The sequence below is a fragment of the Sinocyclocheilus grahami genome, unplaced genomic scaffold (genome assembly GCF_001515645.1).
Source record: "Sinocyclocheilus grahami isolate Dianchi unplaced genomic scaffold, SAMN03320097.WGS_v1.1 scaffold2409.1, whole genome shotgun sequence".
NCBI classification, from domain to species: Eukaryota; Metazoa; Chordata; class Actinopteri; order Cypriniformes; family Cyprinidae; genus Sinocyclocheilus; species Sinocyclocheilus grahami.
Window position 1 is genome coordinate 13,287 of NW_015507588.1, and position 16,228 is coordinate 29,514.

Below are 16,228 nucleotides of genomic sequence, written 5' to 3' on the forward strand. Positions count from 1 at the left end.
ATTGTGAAACTCGTGTATTAAATAAATTCAATGCACACAGACTGAAGTAGTTTAAGTCTTTGGTTCTTTTAATTGTGATGATTTGGGCTCACATTTAACAAGAACCCCTGGTCCCGCCCAATAATCAGTTGGGTTCTTGATTTTAAGAACTACTCTAGTGGAGTGTCACAAAGCAGTCTTACTTCGTAAGTGTCAAATGAACCCCTCGAATGTGAACCATCTGAGAAGGTGCTTTGAGTGTGGTTTACATGTGAAAATATGTTTCAGGCAAAAACTCTACACCTACATGGGTGTAAACGATGTAGGGCACCCAGCAGGTCAGGAAGGCGAGGGAAACGGCTGCCACACAACAAGCGTAACGCATTTCCATTCTCCGTCTGCATTCCCTGTTTGCTACAGCTCGCTGCAGACGCTGGATGTCCCTCAGTTGTTCTCGTGTGATCCACAGCACCCGGCACGTCATGGCAGCGATGGAGAGGATGGCGGGTGCCAGTAGACCATATACTTCCAAATAGATGAAAGCGTTTGGAAAGACACTGCGGTATGTACAGCAACGCTCTCCAGACAGCGCTACACAGTTAGAATGCACCGTGCTATTAGTAATTGGACAGCACTCATTCCGATCGTGAATAGCCTTGTTGTTCCAGCCAAAGGCAGGCAACAGTGCAAACAGCAGCGGCAGCATCCACACAGCCAGCAGCGGCAGAGCGAACCGCCGATGCAGCCAGAGCTGTCCGCGCTGAAGCGGACTCACGATGCTCTGGTAACGCTCGTAGTGCACCAGCACCAGGTTAAAGAGAAAGGCCAGGAACAGAAAGTTGGGAAAGATGTGCACCAGCAGGCAGGACGAGAAGCTGAGAGGGCGGTTTAGGCCCATCCAAGGGATGAAGGGAAGCGCCACGCCGGTGCACAAGTCGGCCACCAGCAGGCTCAGGAAGAAGTAGTTCTGTGAGTTGTGAAGCTGCCGGTTGCAGGTGATGCACAGGATGATGAGCAGGTTGATCAGGATGATGGCACAGGAGACAGGCAGCGTGATGGCATAGATCAGCTGGGCCTCCACATTGCTCCCGGAGATGTTTTGCATCACCGCAGCCATTACTACGACTTTCCACACCAAACATCCATTCTGAAATCCGTAAAACCTGCGTGAAGAAGAGAGCAATACATTGATTTAATATTAGCAAATCAACACACATCGTGGAACAATGACACAACAATCCATATTACTAGTTATATTGTGTCAACATTTAAAATCCATTAGGTTTTTCCCCTTCCCCATAAAGGTTTTAGTGCTTATTTTACAAGTTTTCCCTTCCTAAGAAACTATATGACAGCTGTTGTTATTGCCATATTGACCCTAACTTTCATAAACAACACTTCAATCATGTCACAGCACATTTACACAGCTTCTGGCAGCTGGGCCCTGTTCTTGATATGCTGCTTAATGAAAAAGATTAGTAGTACAGCAGATCTACTGATCATAATATTTCCTTTCTGGCTAATTTGGTTTTGTCGTATGTGCAGATTTGATTCATGCATCTGGATTTTGTTGCCAGACATAACTGTGCATTCCTGCATCTACTGGAAATGGCACATTTATTGATTCCCAAAAATATGATGATACCCTAATCATGCGATTGGATGGCAAGACAGAGCAATGTGGTGACATCACAGAAAAATTACTGCTTGGAAGCTTTTATTAATTTCTTTATCATGTTGTCACGAATCCGGTCCATGAACTTTCCTTTTCATTGACTCTCGCACCACACAAACTGTTGCATAGCACCCCGGACTACATTTCCCATCATGCATTGCACTGATTGCACTCAGCACGAATTGCACACACCTGTTTACACTGATTGCACCCAGCTGTTTCATATCACTCCCTCACTATTTAACACTCACTCTGATCCCTTCCCTCTGCCGAGTATTGTTTCAGCATTTATCACTCCCCTAGAGCTAGCTACTTTACGGAGCCCTTGTCATTTCCTTAGCCCTTGTAATTTAGCCTTAGCCTTAGCCTTAGCCCTAGCCCTTGTCATTTCGCCTTAGCCTTAGCCCTAGTCATTTGCCTTAGCCTTAGCCTTAGCCTTCTCGGTTTCTGATCTTCGCCTGGTTCCCTGGATTCACCCCTTTTGTCTTGCCCCTTTTGATTCTGTCTGCCGATCGTCGACCTGCTCTAGCCCTAGGACTATTCTTGTGTTTTGCCCACCATATACCTGTTTGCCCTCATCTGACCCATGCCTGTTTCATGACCACGTCTCTGTCTTCGTTTCAATAAAGCTTGCATATGGATCCGCACGTCTCACGTCTCGTCAGCCCTTTAACACATGTAGTCTCAATTAGATTTAATGAAGGACTCCAACCTGGGATAATTTCAGGAGGAAAATTAAAAGTCATTATTTTCTATTTTTAGGGTTACAGAAGGACAGATAAACTCTTTCTTGTGTTGCATATCAGTACTCACATTATTTCTTAAACCCTTCCAAATGAGGAGCATAACAATAATTGATATAAGTAAAAAGAGCCAACAATTGTCATGATATACAACGTCAGAAATCAGAACAGCTAGATAAGGAAACAAGCTAGAGCACAGAACACACACACACAAGCACTTTTGTGTTCAATGTGAAATAGGCCTAAGGCATATTAAACCTTTATTAAGTTAGCCCTTGTAATTTAGCCTTAGCCTTAGCCTTAGCCCTAGCCCTTGTCATTTCGCCTTAGCCTTAGCCCTAGTCATTTGCCTTAGCCTTAGCCTTAGCCTTCTCGGTTTCTGATCTTCGCCTGGTTCCCTGGATTCACCCCTTTTGTCTTGCCCCTTTTGATTCTGTCTGCCGATCGTCGACCTGCTCTAGCCCTAGGACTATTCTTGTGTTTTGCCCACCATATACCTGTTTGCCCTCATCTGACCCATGCCTGTTTCATGACCACGTCTCTGTCTTCGTTTCAATAAAGCTTGCATATGGATCCGCACGTCTCACGTCTCGTCAGCCCCGTAACACATGTAGTCTCAATTAGATTTAATGAAGGACTCCAACCTGGGATAATTTCAGGAGGAAAATTAAAAATTAAAAGTCATTTTAGGGTTACAGAAGGACAGATAAACTCTTTCTTGTGTTGCATATCAGTACTCACATTATTTCTTAAACCCTTCCAAATGAGGAGCATAACAATAATTGATATAAGTAAAAAGAGCCAACAATTGTCATGATATACAACGTCAGAAATCAGAACAGCTAGATAAGGAAACAAGCTAGAGCACAGAACACACACACACAAGCACTTTTGTGTTCAATGTGAAATAGGCCTAAGGCATATTAAACCTTTATTAAGACAAAAGCTGCTAATACAAGAGGTTATAAGTTCAGTTCTAGGTATGTGTGATCTACAAAGCTAATAGTTCTTCACTGATGTTACGTTTATTCAGAGTTCCATTTAGAACGTCCTTTCAGCATCTTTGCATTAGATGCCAGACTATATTAGATTATTCAAATACAAGTAAAAAATACACATTCGGCTATGTAACAAAACTTTTAGTCTATAAAATGTCCATTACAAATGTTTTAATGCCAACATAAACATACAGCAAATAAAAGCAGATGCAAAAAGACCTCGATCGTAGGTCATAAATGGCCCATTTGCAGGTTTATAACAGTCATGAACGAGGAACTTCTGACCATAAATTCAACACTTTCTTTTGGTTTCCTAAATACTTATTCATAGAGCAAATGAAAAGTGAGAAAGAAAACGTACCTTTTGTCAGCTTGGCTTGAAGTGAAGATTAAACTTAAACTCAGGTCTTCATCACTATAGGGTCATGTCAGGTAGTTTAGCACAACATAAGAAAAGTTTGCAGGTTAACAAACTGCAAAAGGCAATAGCACAGTCCATTTTTAAGTCTGATTTTACATCAGAGCTCTACAAAGTAAGATCCACAACAGCTGGAAAGAGACAAAGTCGCTTGTCAAGCAGAGAAAGTGAACAGGGGCGAGTCCGGGGGGAACGTCGTTCGTAAAACTCTGAGCAACACCCGAGCAAACCTACAAACCTGTGACATGCACAGCTAATGTATGTACGCATGACAGATAAAGAGGGAGGACAATATACACAATTTGAGACCTTTGACCGAGTCAGGAGGGATGTCAGAGATGTGCGTAACTACTAACAGATAAAGTGTACAGAAAGACAACTACATAAATGCCTGAAATGGAGACATTACTGCCTTCTTAAAATTGAGATAAAGCACATTAGGGACATTTATACTAAAATACAGAGATTCAATAGTGTACATTGTGATACTTTTCTTTATCATTGAAACAAGTTAACCAAGCAAAACACACAATGAGTGCAATGAAGAGACACACATTTCCCGTTCACTAATCACTCCTGCTCCGCACTTACTAGTGGACATCACTGACATCGGTGGAAAAAACATAAGATGGGGTCATCACTGAGGTCAGGCTAGGGTTTAGTAAGCTGTGCGGCTATGGAGTCGTGTGCGTCACAATAATAATTATAATATTATCATTTTTATTATTCTGTTACTGAAGTATTTCCAGGAGTTAAACAGTCCTGGCTGTGAGTGTCTAACATATTTTGACTGATTAGTACTCATTCTCACACAGAGCATGTCGTATCAGAAGAGAGTGCATCCCTTCATTCATCATGTTCAGGAAGTTAGGTGCCCCAAAATCATGCAATGTCAAGAAAGACTTTCCAAAGTAAGTTTAGATATTTAGATATAATATAATTTGGTTGTAAAACACAGTGTTGCGCATTTTATTGGTGCAATGAGGAACGTCCATCTTGTAAAATGTTTGCAACTGCTTTTTGTCAATTAGAACCACAACTGAATTGTGTCGTGTTAGACATTTCGTTTATATGAACTGAAAATCAAACCTTGTAAACAAAGCTGTGTTCAAATTTTACTTGCATTTTTACCTCACTATATTTGTGTCCCATCAGGTAATCAAAAGTTCTACATACACTTTCACGCCACTTTAACCAGGGTCAGAGTCAGTGATGAGACTGAAGTAAGCACTCTTAAAGGTACCATATTGTACACCTTTCTGGAGTTTTATTTTAGGTTTTGATGTCCTTAAGAATATATATTTGCGGTATAAGTACCAAAAACCATCTCAATATATTTTTACAGCTCCTCTCTCAGGAGCTCTGCTGAGAACAGGTCGATTTTGGCCTGTCTAATTAATATTCATGAGCCTCTCTTCTGATTGGCCTGTTGTGTTCTGAGTGACACACGGCCAGGCCAACCACAGGTAACTAGAGTCAGCGACGTCACAGCGCTAGCTGGAGGCAGCAAAACAAAGGGGAAACTGGAGGCAGCCCATTCAAACCAGTGCAGATTCGGCTACATGAGGAGCTTAAAATATCATCTTGTGACGCTGGTTGCCAGAATCGACGTAATCAACGTTCACATTTCACTTTAATCACGACAGCTGTTACAGATTTAGTTTATTTGTGCAGGGTCATTTTTTGCCCCTTTGTCTTAAATGTGTTATTTTGATGGAATTTTTGTCCCAAAGCCACCGCTAATTTCCGACCCTGACTTCAACGGAAATACATCTTGTTAGCAGACAGGTGCAAAGTATTGGGACGAGCCCCTGGAGCGGATTCATTAGCAAATACTCAACCTCTCAGCAGGGTTAACATCACTGGTGTTTATTCACACATCACATTTCAAACATTCTTGTAACTTGCTACAAAGGAGTAAAATTAAGGTTGACAGCACTCATGTAGTTTCAACATGACATTGATTAAACAACAGAATGTATGGCCAACCATTCAGCACTGAACTTTTGCCAAGACAGTCCACAGGCAGTTGGGAATTTGTGTCTGCTAACGGTTTACAGCTAGTGGTGGGAGAAGAACGACAAAAGCGGTTCCTTAACCAGCAAACAGACACATAACAACAGCAACAGGGAAGATCTTTCATCTGACCATCCAACTGAACGGTCTAGAAATCTGAACCTATGAGTAAATGTGCATTTTTACCCAAAACTTTTTGAAACCGAATTTTATATACTCTGTGTGGCCTAACGAGTGCGGACATCCTCTTCTGATTAATAGGTGTAATTACTTCAATCATTTCTATGAAGACAAATCTCAAAGCTTCTCCACACAGTGACATTCTAGAGAAACGTGTGCTTCAGATTTTGTGGAGGGTTGTTTTCTACTTCAGCATGAAGCTACTGCAACCAAGTTTGAAGCACACATTTCTCGAGAATGTCACTGTACGGTGAAGCATTGTCTTCATAAAAAATTACTATAACAGATAAAACCCACATATTCTTGGCCATATAATTTATGTGACGTCTCAAGTACAGCTGTATGTAGCTTAAGCAAAAGACAAGAGAAATCAGTCTGTCAGACTTACAAAATCATGACAAGAACGACCTAAAGACAGAACAGCACAGCTCTGTGAAAACTGTAAAAAGCTGAAGTTTACAGGTGGCTGTGTCAGTGAGGAGGTATTAACTAGGTAAGTCTAACGGGATCCAGATGAAGACGGTCTCTACCGGTCGGGTCTCTGCAGGCAGAACACTTTGGCTTGATGGTCTCCTCCGGCGGTGACGGCGACTGAGGCTTCTCTGTGAACACAACACGACAACATATTTACCCATGATAGAGAGAGAACGCATCCGGAAAATAAGGCATGTTTAACCTTTCATTTGAATTTTATGCACAAAAACCTGACAAACTTTTATGAACAAAAATGATGAGCAAATATTAAAAATATCTTCACTTGTGTTATGATGATGACTGAAAGTTTGAAATGACATGAGGTTGAGCAAATAATGACAGGTTTGACATGTTTGGGTGAACTTTCGCTTTAACACAATCAGTTCTTTTTTAAAGAATGAAAGCAAAACAGCAGATTTAAGTGATCTGATGTATATGATACTAATGGAGGAGGATTTCAAAGTTGTTCCATTCTCCACTTGTTACAGGTTTCAGCCAATCACAACACAGAAACCAGTATAAAAGTAAACCGTTAGAAAATAACTAACACTGACTCTACAGCCACACACATACTGCAGCTAAATTCAGTTGTCAATTCACTGTTGAGTGCTGAATCCTGTTCTGAACACACACCGATCAGTCATTTACAGTGACGACCGCATCCTACAACCGAATTGACTCCCAAAACTATTATTATTATATACACTGCATACAGAGCTGAAGCAAACAAATAGTTGTTAACGGCGTATTTAAACGCACATCAGAGTTGTGTCACGATTACGTCTTGCCTCATTCGTGCAAAAACAGCAAATAAGAATAAGCCCAAAAGCTATATACTGGAAGTAAGCATAAACAAACGAGTGCATGCGCAAATGGAGGTTTAGTTAAAACTGCCAAACATCTTTAGTTGCGGTCATTTTACTTTGGTCAAAAATAGCAGATATCAAGTGCACAAGATGCCAAAACATTGCTATGGCTGCCACTGCGTCCATCAGTGCATTTCCAGGAGCGAGGCGTTTTCCACACACACAAAGACAATTTAAGGGATTCACTCTCAAACGTAAATCCGGTTATGACTCCTGTAATGTTACAGTGTGTACGTGTAAGTAATTGTTTAAACATTGTTTAACATTGAACTTTTCAACATTTTATTTACACATTTAGTAATAACTAATTATACAACATTTACTTCGTATTCAAAGCAGCACATTAAAATAGTCACACAAGCTCTCTCTCACACACACACACACACACACACACACTTGCACCTGGAGAGAAATGACTCTAAGGCTTATGTACCACTTAAAGATTGCAACATTACATTTTACATGCTATATTTAAATCATTTTCTTGTTCGTTTTATTTTTTTGGTCAAAATGACAAAACATTAAATTAGTTAGTGGATAACCCAATATACAATGACCATAACACGGCACGTATATGTTGCATATTTAACATTTTCTGTGCCATTCAGTATCAGATTTGGCTACTGGAATAATAGAATTGTTAATTTTCTAAATATTTATATAGATTTTATAATTTTCATTTAAATATAATTTATTTCATAATTTATATCAAATGTTGATGAAATTAGTCGTTGTGCACATCCCTAGTCTTAAAAAACAACAACAAAGAACAATAAACATTTTAATATCTAATTAGGTAAATGTGTTAACCATGTTCAACAGTTAACGGTGTAAAACATTTAATCTGGTGTTGATGCTTTGACTTTGACAGCACTTTTTATATGACAGTTCACTCTGTTCAGCGATTTTTAGTACTTCATCCTACAGACAATGACAACATTAACCGCAAGTCCTACAGAACTGAACAGCCTCTCGGTTTAACAGACTAACCTGTTCAGCACAAAGTCGAGGATCTCAGCTGAGTGGCCGCGGTACTCTGACATCATGACTCCTGATCTCGCGTCCCACAGAGTGACGACACCAGCCAGGTTACAGGTGTAGACGACTGCAGACGCCTCCTCCCACTGCAGGTGCACTACACCCACCTGACACACACACACAGACAGACACACACACAGAGACACACACACACAAACACAGACAGACACACACACACACACACACACAGAGACAGACAGACAGACACACACACACACACACACACAGAGACAGACAGACAGACACACACACACACACACACACAGAGACAGACAGACAGACACACACACACACACACACACAGAGACAGACAGACAGACACACACACACACACACACACAGAGACAGACAGACAGACACACACACACACACACACACAGAGACAGACAGACAGACACACACACACACACACACACACAGAGACACACAGACAGAGACAGACAGACACACACACACAGAGACAGACAGACAGATACACACACACACACGCACACAGAGACACACAGACAGAGACAGACAGACACACACAGACACGCACACACACACACAGAGACAGACAGACACACACACTCACAGACAGACAGACAGACACACACGCACGCACACAGAGACACACAGACAGAGACAGACACGCACACACAGACAGACACAGACAGACACGCACACAGACACAGACAGACACACACACAGACACACACACAGACACGCACACACACACACATGTGATTTTAAACCATTTAACCGCAAGAAGGGAAAGAACTTGCTTGCAGAACTTGTTGTGCGTGCCGCGCACACACCTGAAGCGCGAGCACAGAGAACCACGGTCCCGGTGCTGGTTCCCGGTTTGTGTCCGTTCTCGAACCGTTCAGTGTATTTCCACTGCAGAAAAGGTATTTCTTGCAAACTGTATGCACAAAATTATGTCAGTATATTATCGTAAACACAGACATTTTTCTATCTTAAGTGAAGATAAACGGATTGAAAACGCATGCGTAACAGTTTAGATGCGCGGCGTTTGGTGTTCAAGAGACAGCAACACCTGCTGCCTGTCATTCATTTTAATCAAAGAACAAAAGAAAATCATTCACTAAACTTTACTGAATATCTTTCGTAACTTTAATGAGGATTCATCTATATTTGATTTATGAAAAGAAAACTATGTAGAGTTTTTAAACTTTTGATTTCAATTTCTGTACCTGAAATGTTCTCATTTGTAATTATTTATGCTTGCTATTGTTATTGATTAGTTTGTTCCAATTTTATTACTGTTTACTTATCTTTAACAACTTAATGTTTGAAATTTATATTAGTCTAGTTATTTTTGCAGTGGTATTTTTGTTAAAACCGTAGGCAAACCTTCTTCTAGTAGGCCTAAGTGTTCTGCAGGCTGCTGATTTTTGCTCGTGTTATTCAGCTGCAACAGAAAGCTTTGTAAAAAGACACAGAATAAATATGTTTGACATCTAAATGTTAGGACTGTTTGACTTGAAACTAGGAATCACTAAGAATCGGAATCGATAAATTTCAAACAACACCCGACCCTAATGCTGACAGACAGAGAAGCGCTGTGGACTTCTACAGACCCGTGCATTCAAACAGCACGTCTCCATCAGACACGCTCCACACGAAGGCCCTGTCGTCCTCTCCGCCGGTGACAGCGAGACTGTTGCTCACTGGGTCCAAACTAACACAAAAGACAGAACCTGCGAATCAAAAACAGCGTTCAGTAAGAGCCAATGAAAGACGAAGCGTTTCTCACAGATGCTGAGGTGTGTGGAGTCACCCGTGTGTTTGGAGAAGGTGAGTTCACTGTCATCCTGCTCAGACTCCATCTCATCCTCCATCTCCCATCCATCATCATCCGCATTCCCAGCATTCCCAGCCTCAGAGAAATCTACGTCCTCCAGCTCCTCCGCCAGATCCTCTGAACAAACACATGGATGTTTTTTATATCTTTTTGAGGACTTGGACATTCCAACCACAAACCAAAACATCACACAAACGTTTTTATTTATTTATTTATTGTTTACATACAAAATAAAATTTTTAGTATGTTTACTATCTGTATTTATCGTGGGGACATTTGGTCCTTACAGTGTCTCACACACACACACACACACACACACACACACACTCTCTCGCTCACACACACACACACACACTCTCTCGCTCACACACACACACACACACTCTCTCGCTCACACACACACACACACACTCTCTCGCTCACACACACACACACACACTCTCTCGCTCACACACACACACACACACTCTCTCGCTCACACACACACACACACACTCTCTCGCTCACACACACACACACACACTCTCTCGCTCACACACACACACACACACTCTCTCGCTCACACACACACACACACACTCTCTCGCTCACACACACACACACACACTCTCTCGCTCACACACACACACACACACTCTCTCGCTCACACACACACACACACACTCTCTCGCTCACACACACACACACACACTCTCTCGCTCACACACACACACACACACTCTCTCGCTCACACACACACACACACACTCTCTCGCTCACACACACACACACACACTCTCTCGCTCACACACACACACACACACTCTCTCGCTCACACACACACACACACACTCTCTCGCTCACACACACACACACACACTCTCTCGCTCACACACACACACACACACTCTCTCGCTCACACACACACACACACACTCTCTCGCTCACACACACACACACACACTCTCTCGCTCACACACACACACACACACTCTCTCGCTCACACACACACACACACACTCTCTCGCTCACACACACACACACACACTCTCTCGCTCACACACACACACACACACTCTCTCGCTCACACACACACACACACACTCTCTCGCTCACACACACACACACACACTCTCTCGCTCACACACACACACACACACTCTCTCGCTCACACACACACACACACACTCTCTCGCTCACACACACACACACACACTCTCTCGCTCACACACACACACACACACTCTCTCGCTCACACACACACACACACACTCTCTCGCTCACACACACACACACACACTCTCTCGCTCACACACACACACACACACTCTCTCGCTCACACACACACACACACACTCTCTCGCTCACACACACACACACACACTCTCTCGCTCACACACACACACACACACTCTCTCGCTCACACACACACACACACACTCTCTCGCTCACACACACACACACACACTCTCTCGCTCACACACACACACACACACTCTCTCGCTCACACACACACACACACACTCTCTCGCTCACACACACACACACACACTCTCTCGCTCACACACACACACACACACTCTCTCGCTCACACACACACACACACACTCTCTCGCTCACACACACACACACACACTCTCTCGCTCACACACACACACACACACTCTCTCGCTCACACACACACACACACACTCTCTCGCTCACACACACACACACACACTCTCTCGCTCACACACACACACACACACTCTCTCGCTCACACACACACACACACACTCTCTCGCTCACACACACACACACACACTCTCTCGCTCACACACACACACACACACTCTCTCGCTCACACACACACACACACACTCTCTCGCTCACACACACACACACACACTCTCTCGCTCACACACACACACACACACTCTCTCGCTCACACACACACACACACACTCTCTCGCTCACACACACACACACACACTCTCTCGCTCACACACACACACACACACTCTCTCGCTCACACACACACACACACACTCTCTCGCTCACACACACACACACACACTCTCTCGCTCACACACACACACACACACTCTCTCGCTCACACACACACACACACACTCTCTCGCTCACACACACACACACACACTCTCTCGCTCACACACACACACACACACTCTCTCGCTCACACACACACACACACACTCTCTCGCTCACACACACACACACACACTCTCTCGCTCACACACACACACACACACTCTCTCGCTCACACACACACACACACACTCTCTCGCTCACACACACACACACACACTCTCTCGCTCACACACACACACACACACTCTCTCGCTCACACACACACACACACACTCTCTCGCTCACACACACACACACACACTCTCTCGCTCACACACACACACACACACTCTCTCGCTCACACACACACACACACACTCTCTCGCTCACACACACACACACACACTCTCTCGCTCACACACACACACACACACTCTCTCGCTCACACACACACACACACACTCTCTCGCTCACACACACACACACACACTCTCTCGCTCACACACACACACACACACTCTCTCGCTCACACACACACACACACACTCTCTCGCTCACACACACACACACACACTCTCTCGCTCACACACACACACACACACTCTCTCGCTCACACACACACACACACACTCTCTCGCTCACACACACACACACACACTCTCTCGCTCACACACACACACACACACTCTCTCGCTCACACACACACACACACACTCTCTCGCTCACACACACACACACACACTCTCTCGCTCACACACACACACACACACTCTCTCGCTCACACACACACACACACACTCTCTCGCTCACACACACACACACACACTCTCTCGCTCACACACACACACACACACTCTCTCGCTCACACACACACACACACACTCTCTCGCTCACACACACACACACACACTCTCTCGCTCACACACACACACACACACTCTCTCGCTCACACACACACACACACACTCTCTCGCTCACACACACACACACACACACACACACACACACACACCATGTAAAACATTCAGTAATAAACACACACCTGCGGTCTGTTCTGTGTCATTGAGCTCGATAACCTCGATGATTTCTTCATCTTCGTGCAGGTTCAGCGAATCTTCCTCAGGATTATCCATCAACAATATATTTATTCACGAACTTTTGTCATTACAGTCCTGCTAAAGTGTTATCACGAGCTCTTTCCGCGTGACCTCGACTGAAAGGCGTTTCTGGGTTCTGACCGTTACTCGCGATAACTTAAGTCACGGTTCTGTAACAACGTGTCGTTAAATGTACTATTTGCTGAATAATAAACCTACTGTAACGCGTTTTATTACGCTCCAGTATTTCACGTGCTCTCCCAGACAGCTCGCGCTGACGTAAGACGTGGAGAACACGGTGACGGACAGCGCGTCAGCCAATCGCGCCCATTGCTTTTCCTCAACGGAAAACTGTTGAAAGGCGGGACTTCCGGCTCCGACTGATGTGCAGTAGTGCGTCTGTGGCACTAGATGGCGCCAGTGAGGCGAACACAAATCACTTTCACACGTGACCTGAATGCGAGTTTATCAGTCTGTATGGAAGATTTCTGATGTATTTGTCATGTGAGATTGTAAAAATGTAAAGTAAAATCGACTGTATCTAGTGTCATCATGAATACGGTTTTGTTATTTGTTTTTCTAAAAGATTAAAAATAAAAGCAATTACCTTTTGACCAGTGCTCTCAGCTCTCATGTGCTGCTTAGTTTTGGGAATCAGTGTTCAGTGTTCAGATGAATGAATGAAGTTTCAGCACATTTGAAGACACATAAAACACATAAATCGGTTGGTTATTCTGAAATGAATCCCCTGTGTGCATCTATGTATCTTATTTGTGAGCTTTGAGATACCTTTCAATTATAACCGCACAATGTTTCAAATTTGTTAAAAAGAAATCCTTTAAAATAATGAATAGCTGGTGACTAAACCCTTCAAGTTCATGAAGAAGAGAAAAGAACAACCTGAACGTTAGGAAGCTTAGACAACGACTGAAGACTTTATGTACAGCCAATTATAGACTAATTAATCTCTGACTAAACGACTTCCTAACAGTTTATGACAGTCCATCAGTGGATCTTTTTTCTGAGACCTGGTCAAGACACTCAATCACACTGATGCACGATTAGCATTAAAATTCATAATACATCAATCCCAACACATGCTTGTTTGCACATAATGTAAGACAGCCAGAAAAACTGCTTTATGTTTAAGATTACATAACTCAGACATTTCCATTATTTACATGAAACATGAAAAGTGAACAAAAGGTATTAAATTAGACTTCGAGACATGTTGCGCTCAAAGGTCCATCAAGAGAAGTATAAATCCTCTGTTACTATGGAAACCACGAGACTGACGTGAAGGATGAGCCGTTCTCCTGAACATCACCTGCACCATCTGGACAGTAATTACCTGAGACCTTCATTAGTTCATTTACCAAGACAACAGAGAATAAAAGAATTCTTTGATTATTCATGAACATTAATTATTCAAGTACTTCTTGGTTTTTAAAGCTATTGCAAAGAGTAGCAACAAACTCCTCAAGTTAAGAAAACCCTTGGTCATAAATATAAAATAAAGTAATCATAAACTAACGTCTCTGCTAAAGCTCACATGCCTCGTGTGAGGTGTCACACTCATTCTTACAAAGCAATCACTCATTCAAGTCTGGCATACTACACAGTTAACGTGAAACTTTCACAAGAAAGTAAACTAATCTAAAACATAAGTGTTATGATTAACTGGAATCCACTTCTCTCTGCTCAAAGTACAGATGGTTCAGATGAAAGGGTTGGGCTGAATTGTGATTTTTGCTCACTGTATAAATCCATGTTCATTCTTATTTAATTTGACTGCCATAAAAAGGGAGTGTGGTGACGAGTGGAAATGACAGAGCTGAAAAAGCTGAACATGCGACTGGCATCCAAACGTTCTGCTCTGAATTATGTGCTCAGTTTGCTGAAGAAATTTCACGATGAGTGCTTAGCTAATGTGTTGTTCCATGCAGAAGAGATCATTTAATAAAGAAAGCAATGGTTAAGAAAAATCATGAAATCAAATTTGTATTTGTCTCTTAGAAGACTGAACTGGGCTGACAGAGGTTAAGAAGATCACACAAATGTTAGCATCTGAAAGAGGGTTCAGTATTTAGCATTAGTGACTTCAAAAGGCCTCCAGTTATCGGTATTCAGCAAATAGCTATGGACATGTTTAAAGTGTTAGCCCTTGTAAGGCTCTCCGTGACATTCATCTGATTTAGCTGACTGGTTAGATGTAGGACCTACTCCTTCCTCGACTGAGGAGTAAAGGCTGTTCTGATCAACTACCGCTCGATTTTTATGCTTGAACTGTCTTGAACTACGTAACCCAGGGGTGTCAAACTCCATTCCTGCAGGGCCGGAAACCCTGCTCCAACACACATACCATGCAGTTCTCAGATAAGCCTAGAGGACTTGATTAGTTGGATCGGGTGTGTTTAATTAGGGACGAGTCTAAACCGTGCAAGAGTTTGACCCCCCTGATCTAACCCATGAATGAAATACAAGACAGACTTGAATAAATCAATACAGTACATTCTGAAGAGTGTATCTTTGATGTCATTTCCTGTGTGTGTGCTTGCTTGTGGGAGTGTTAAATGATATTTTGTTACACAAACATCAAAGACGTGTCTAATATTGCTTGAGCGAACCATTACAACTGAGGGACTTCATGAGATCTGCATAGACGAGATCGTTCTTTTGTCCTGATATGTCGAGCGTGCTTGTTTCGTGAAACACACTAATGTGCTTGGGCTTACAGAAGGAAAACGTGGCCTACTATATGAGCTTAATCAATGCCGGCAGAAAAATGGAGTGCACATGTATTCAATGGTGGATAATAACACTAACATCTGGACTGGACTGGACGGGACGGGACGGGACTGGACGGGACTGAACTGGATGGGACTGAA

The 16,228-nt window shown here is 43.0% G+C and overlaps 2 protein-coding genes and 1 long non-coding RNA gene across 4 annotated transcripts; all 3 read right to left on the minus strand.

Moving 5' to 3' along the window:
- Positions 1 to 244: 244 nt before the first annotated feature.
- Positions 245 to 1,085, minus strand: LOC107574953 (G-protein coupled bile acid receptor 1-like). The gene has a single exon (XM_016261367.1). It carries the CDS (start codon positions 1,082 to 1,084, stop codon positions 245 to 247), a length of 840 nt encoding a protein of 279 aa, XP_016116853.1. The 5' UTR covers position 1,085.
- Positions 1,086 to 5,661: 4,576 nt separating this feature from the next.
- LOC107574955 (uncharacterized) lies at positions 5,662 to 8,550 on the minus strand. The gene is made up of 2 exons (XR_001607768.1): positions 8,340 to 8,550; positions 5,662 to 6,611 (listed from the first exon to the last, which is right to left on the minus strand). It is a non-coding gene; the product is annotated as an uncharacterized lncRNA (long non-coding RNA).
- A 563-nt stretch (positions 8,551 to 9,113) lies between these two features.
- Positions 9,114 to 15,639, minus strand: LOC107574954 (angio-associated migratory cell protein-like). 2 transcript variants are annotated; one of them, XM_016261370.1, is made up of 4 exons: positions 15,628 to 15,639; positions 13,286 to 13,496; positions 10,171 to 10,311; positions 9,114 to 10,090 (listed from the first exon to the last, which is right to left on the minus strand). In XM_016261370.1, exons 2-4 carry the CDS (start codon positions 13,374 to 13,376, stop codon positions 9,963 to 9,965), a joined length of 360 nt encoding a protein of 119 aa, XP_016116856.1. In that variant the 5' UTR covers positions 13,377 to 13,496; positions 15,628 to 15,639; the 3' UTR covers positions 9,114 to 9,962. The 2 variants fall into 2 exon arrangements, with proteins under 2 accessions (XP_016116856.1, XP_016116854.1); XM_016261368.1 differs by lacking the exon at positions 15,628 to 15,639 and having other exon boundaries at positions 13,286 to 13,382; positions 13,417 to 13,686.
- Between the last annotated feature and the right edge of the window lie 589 nt (positions 15,640 to 16,228).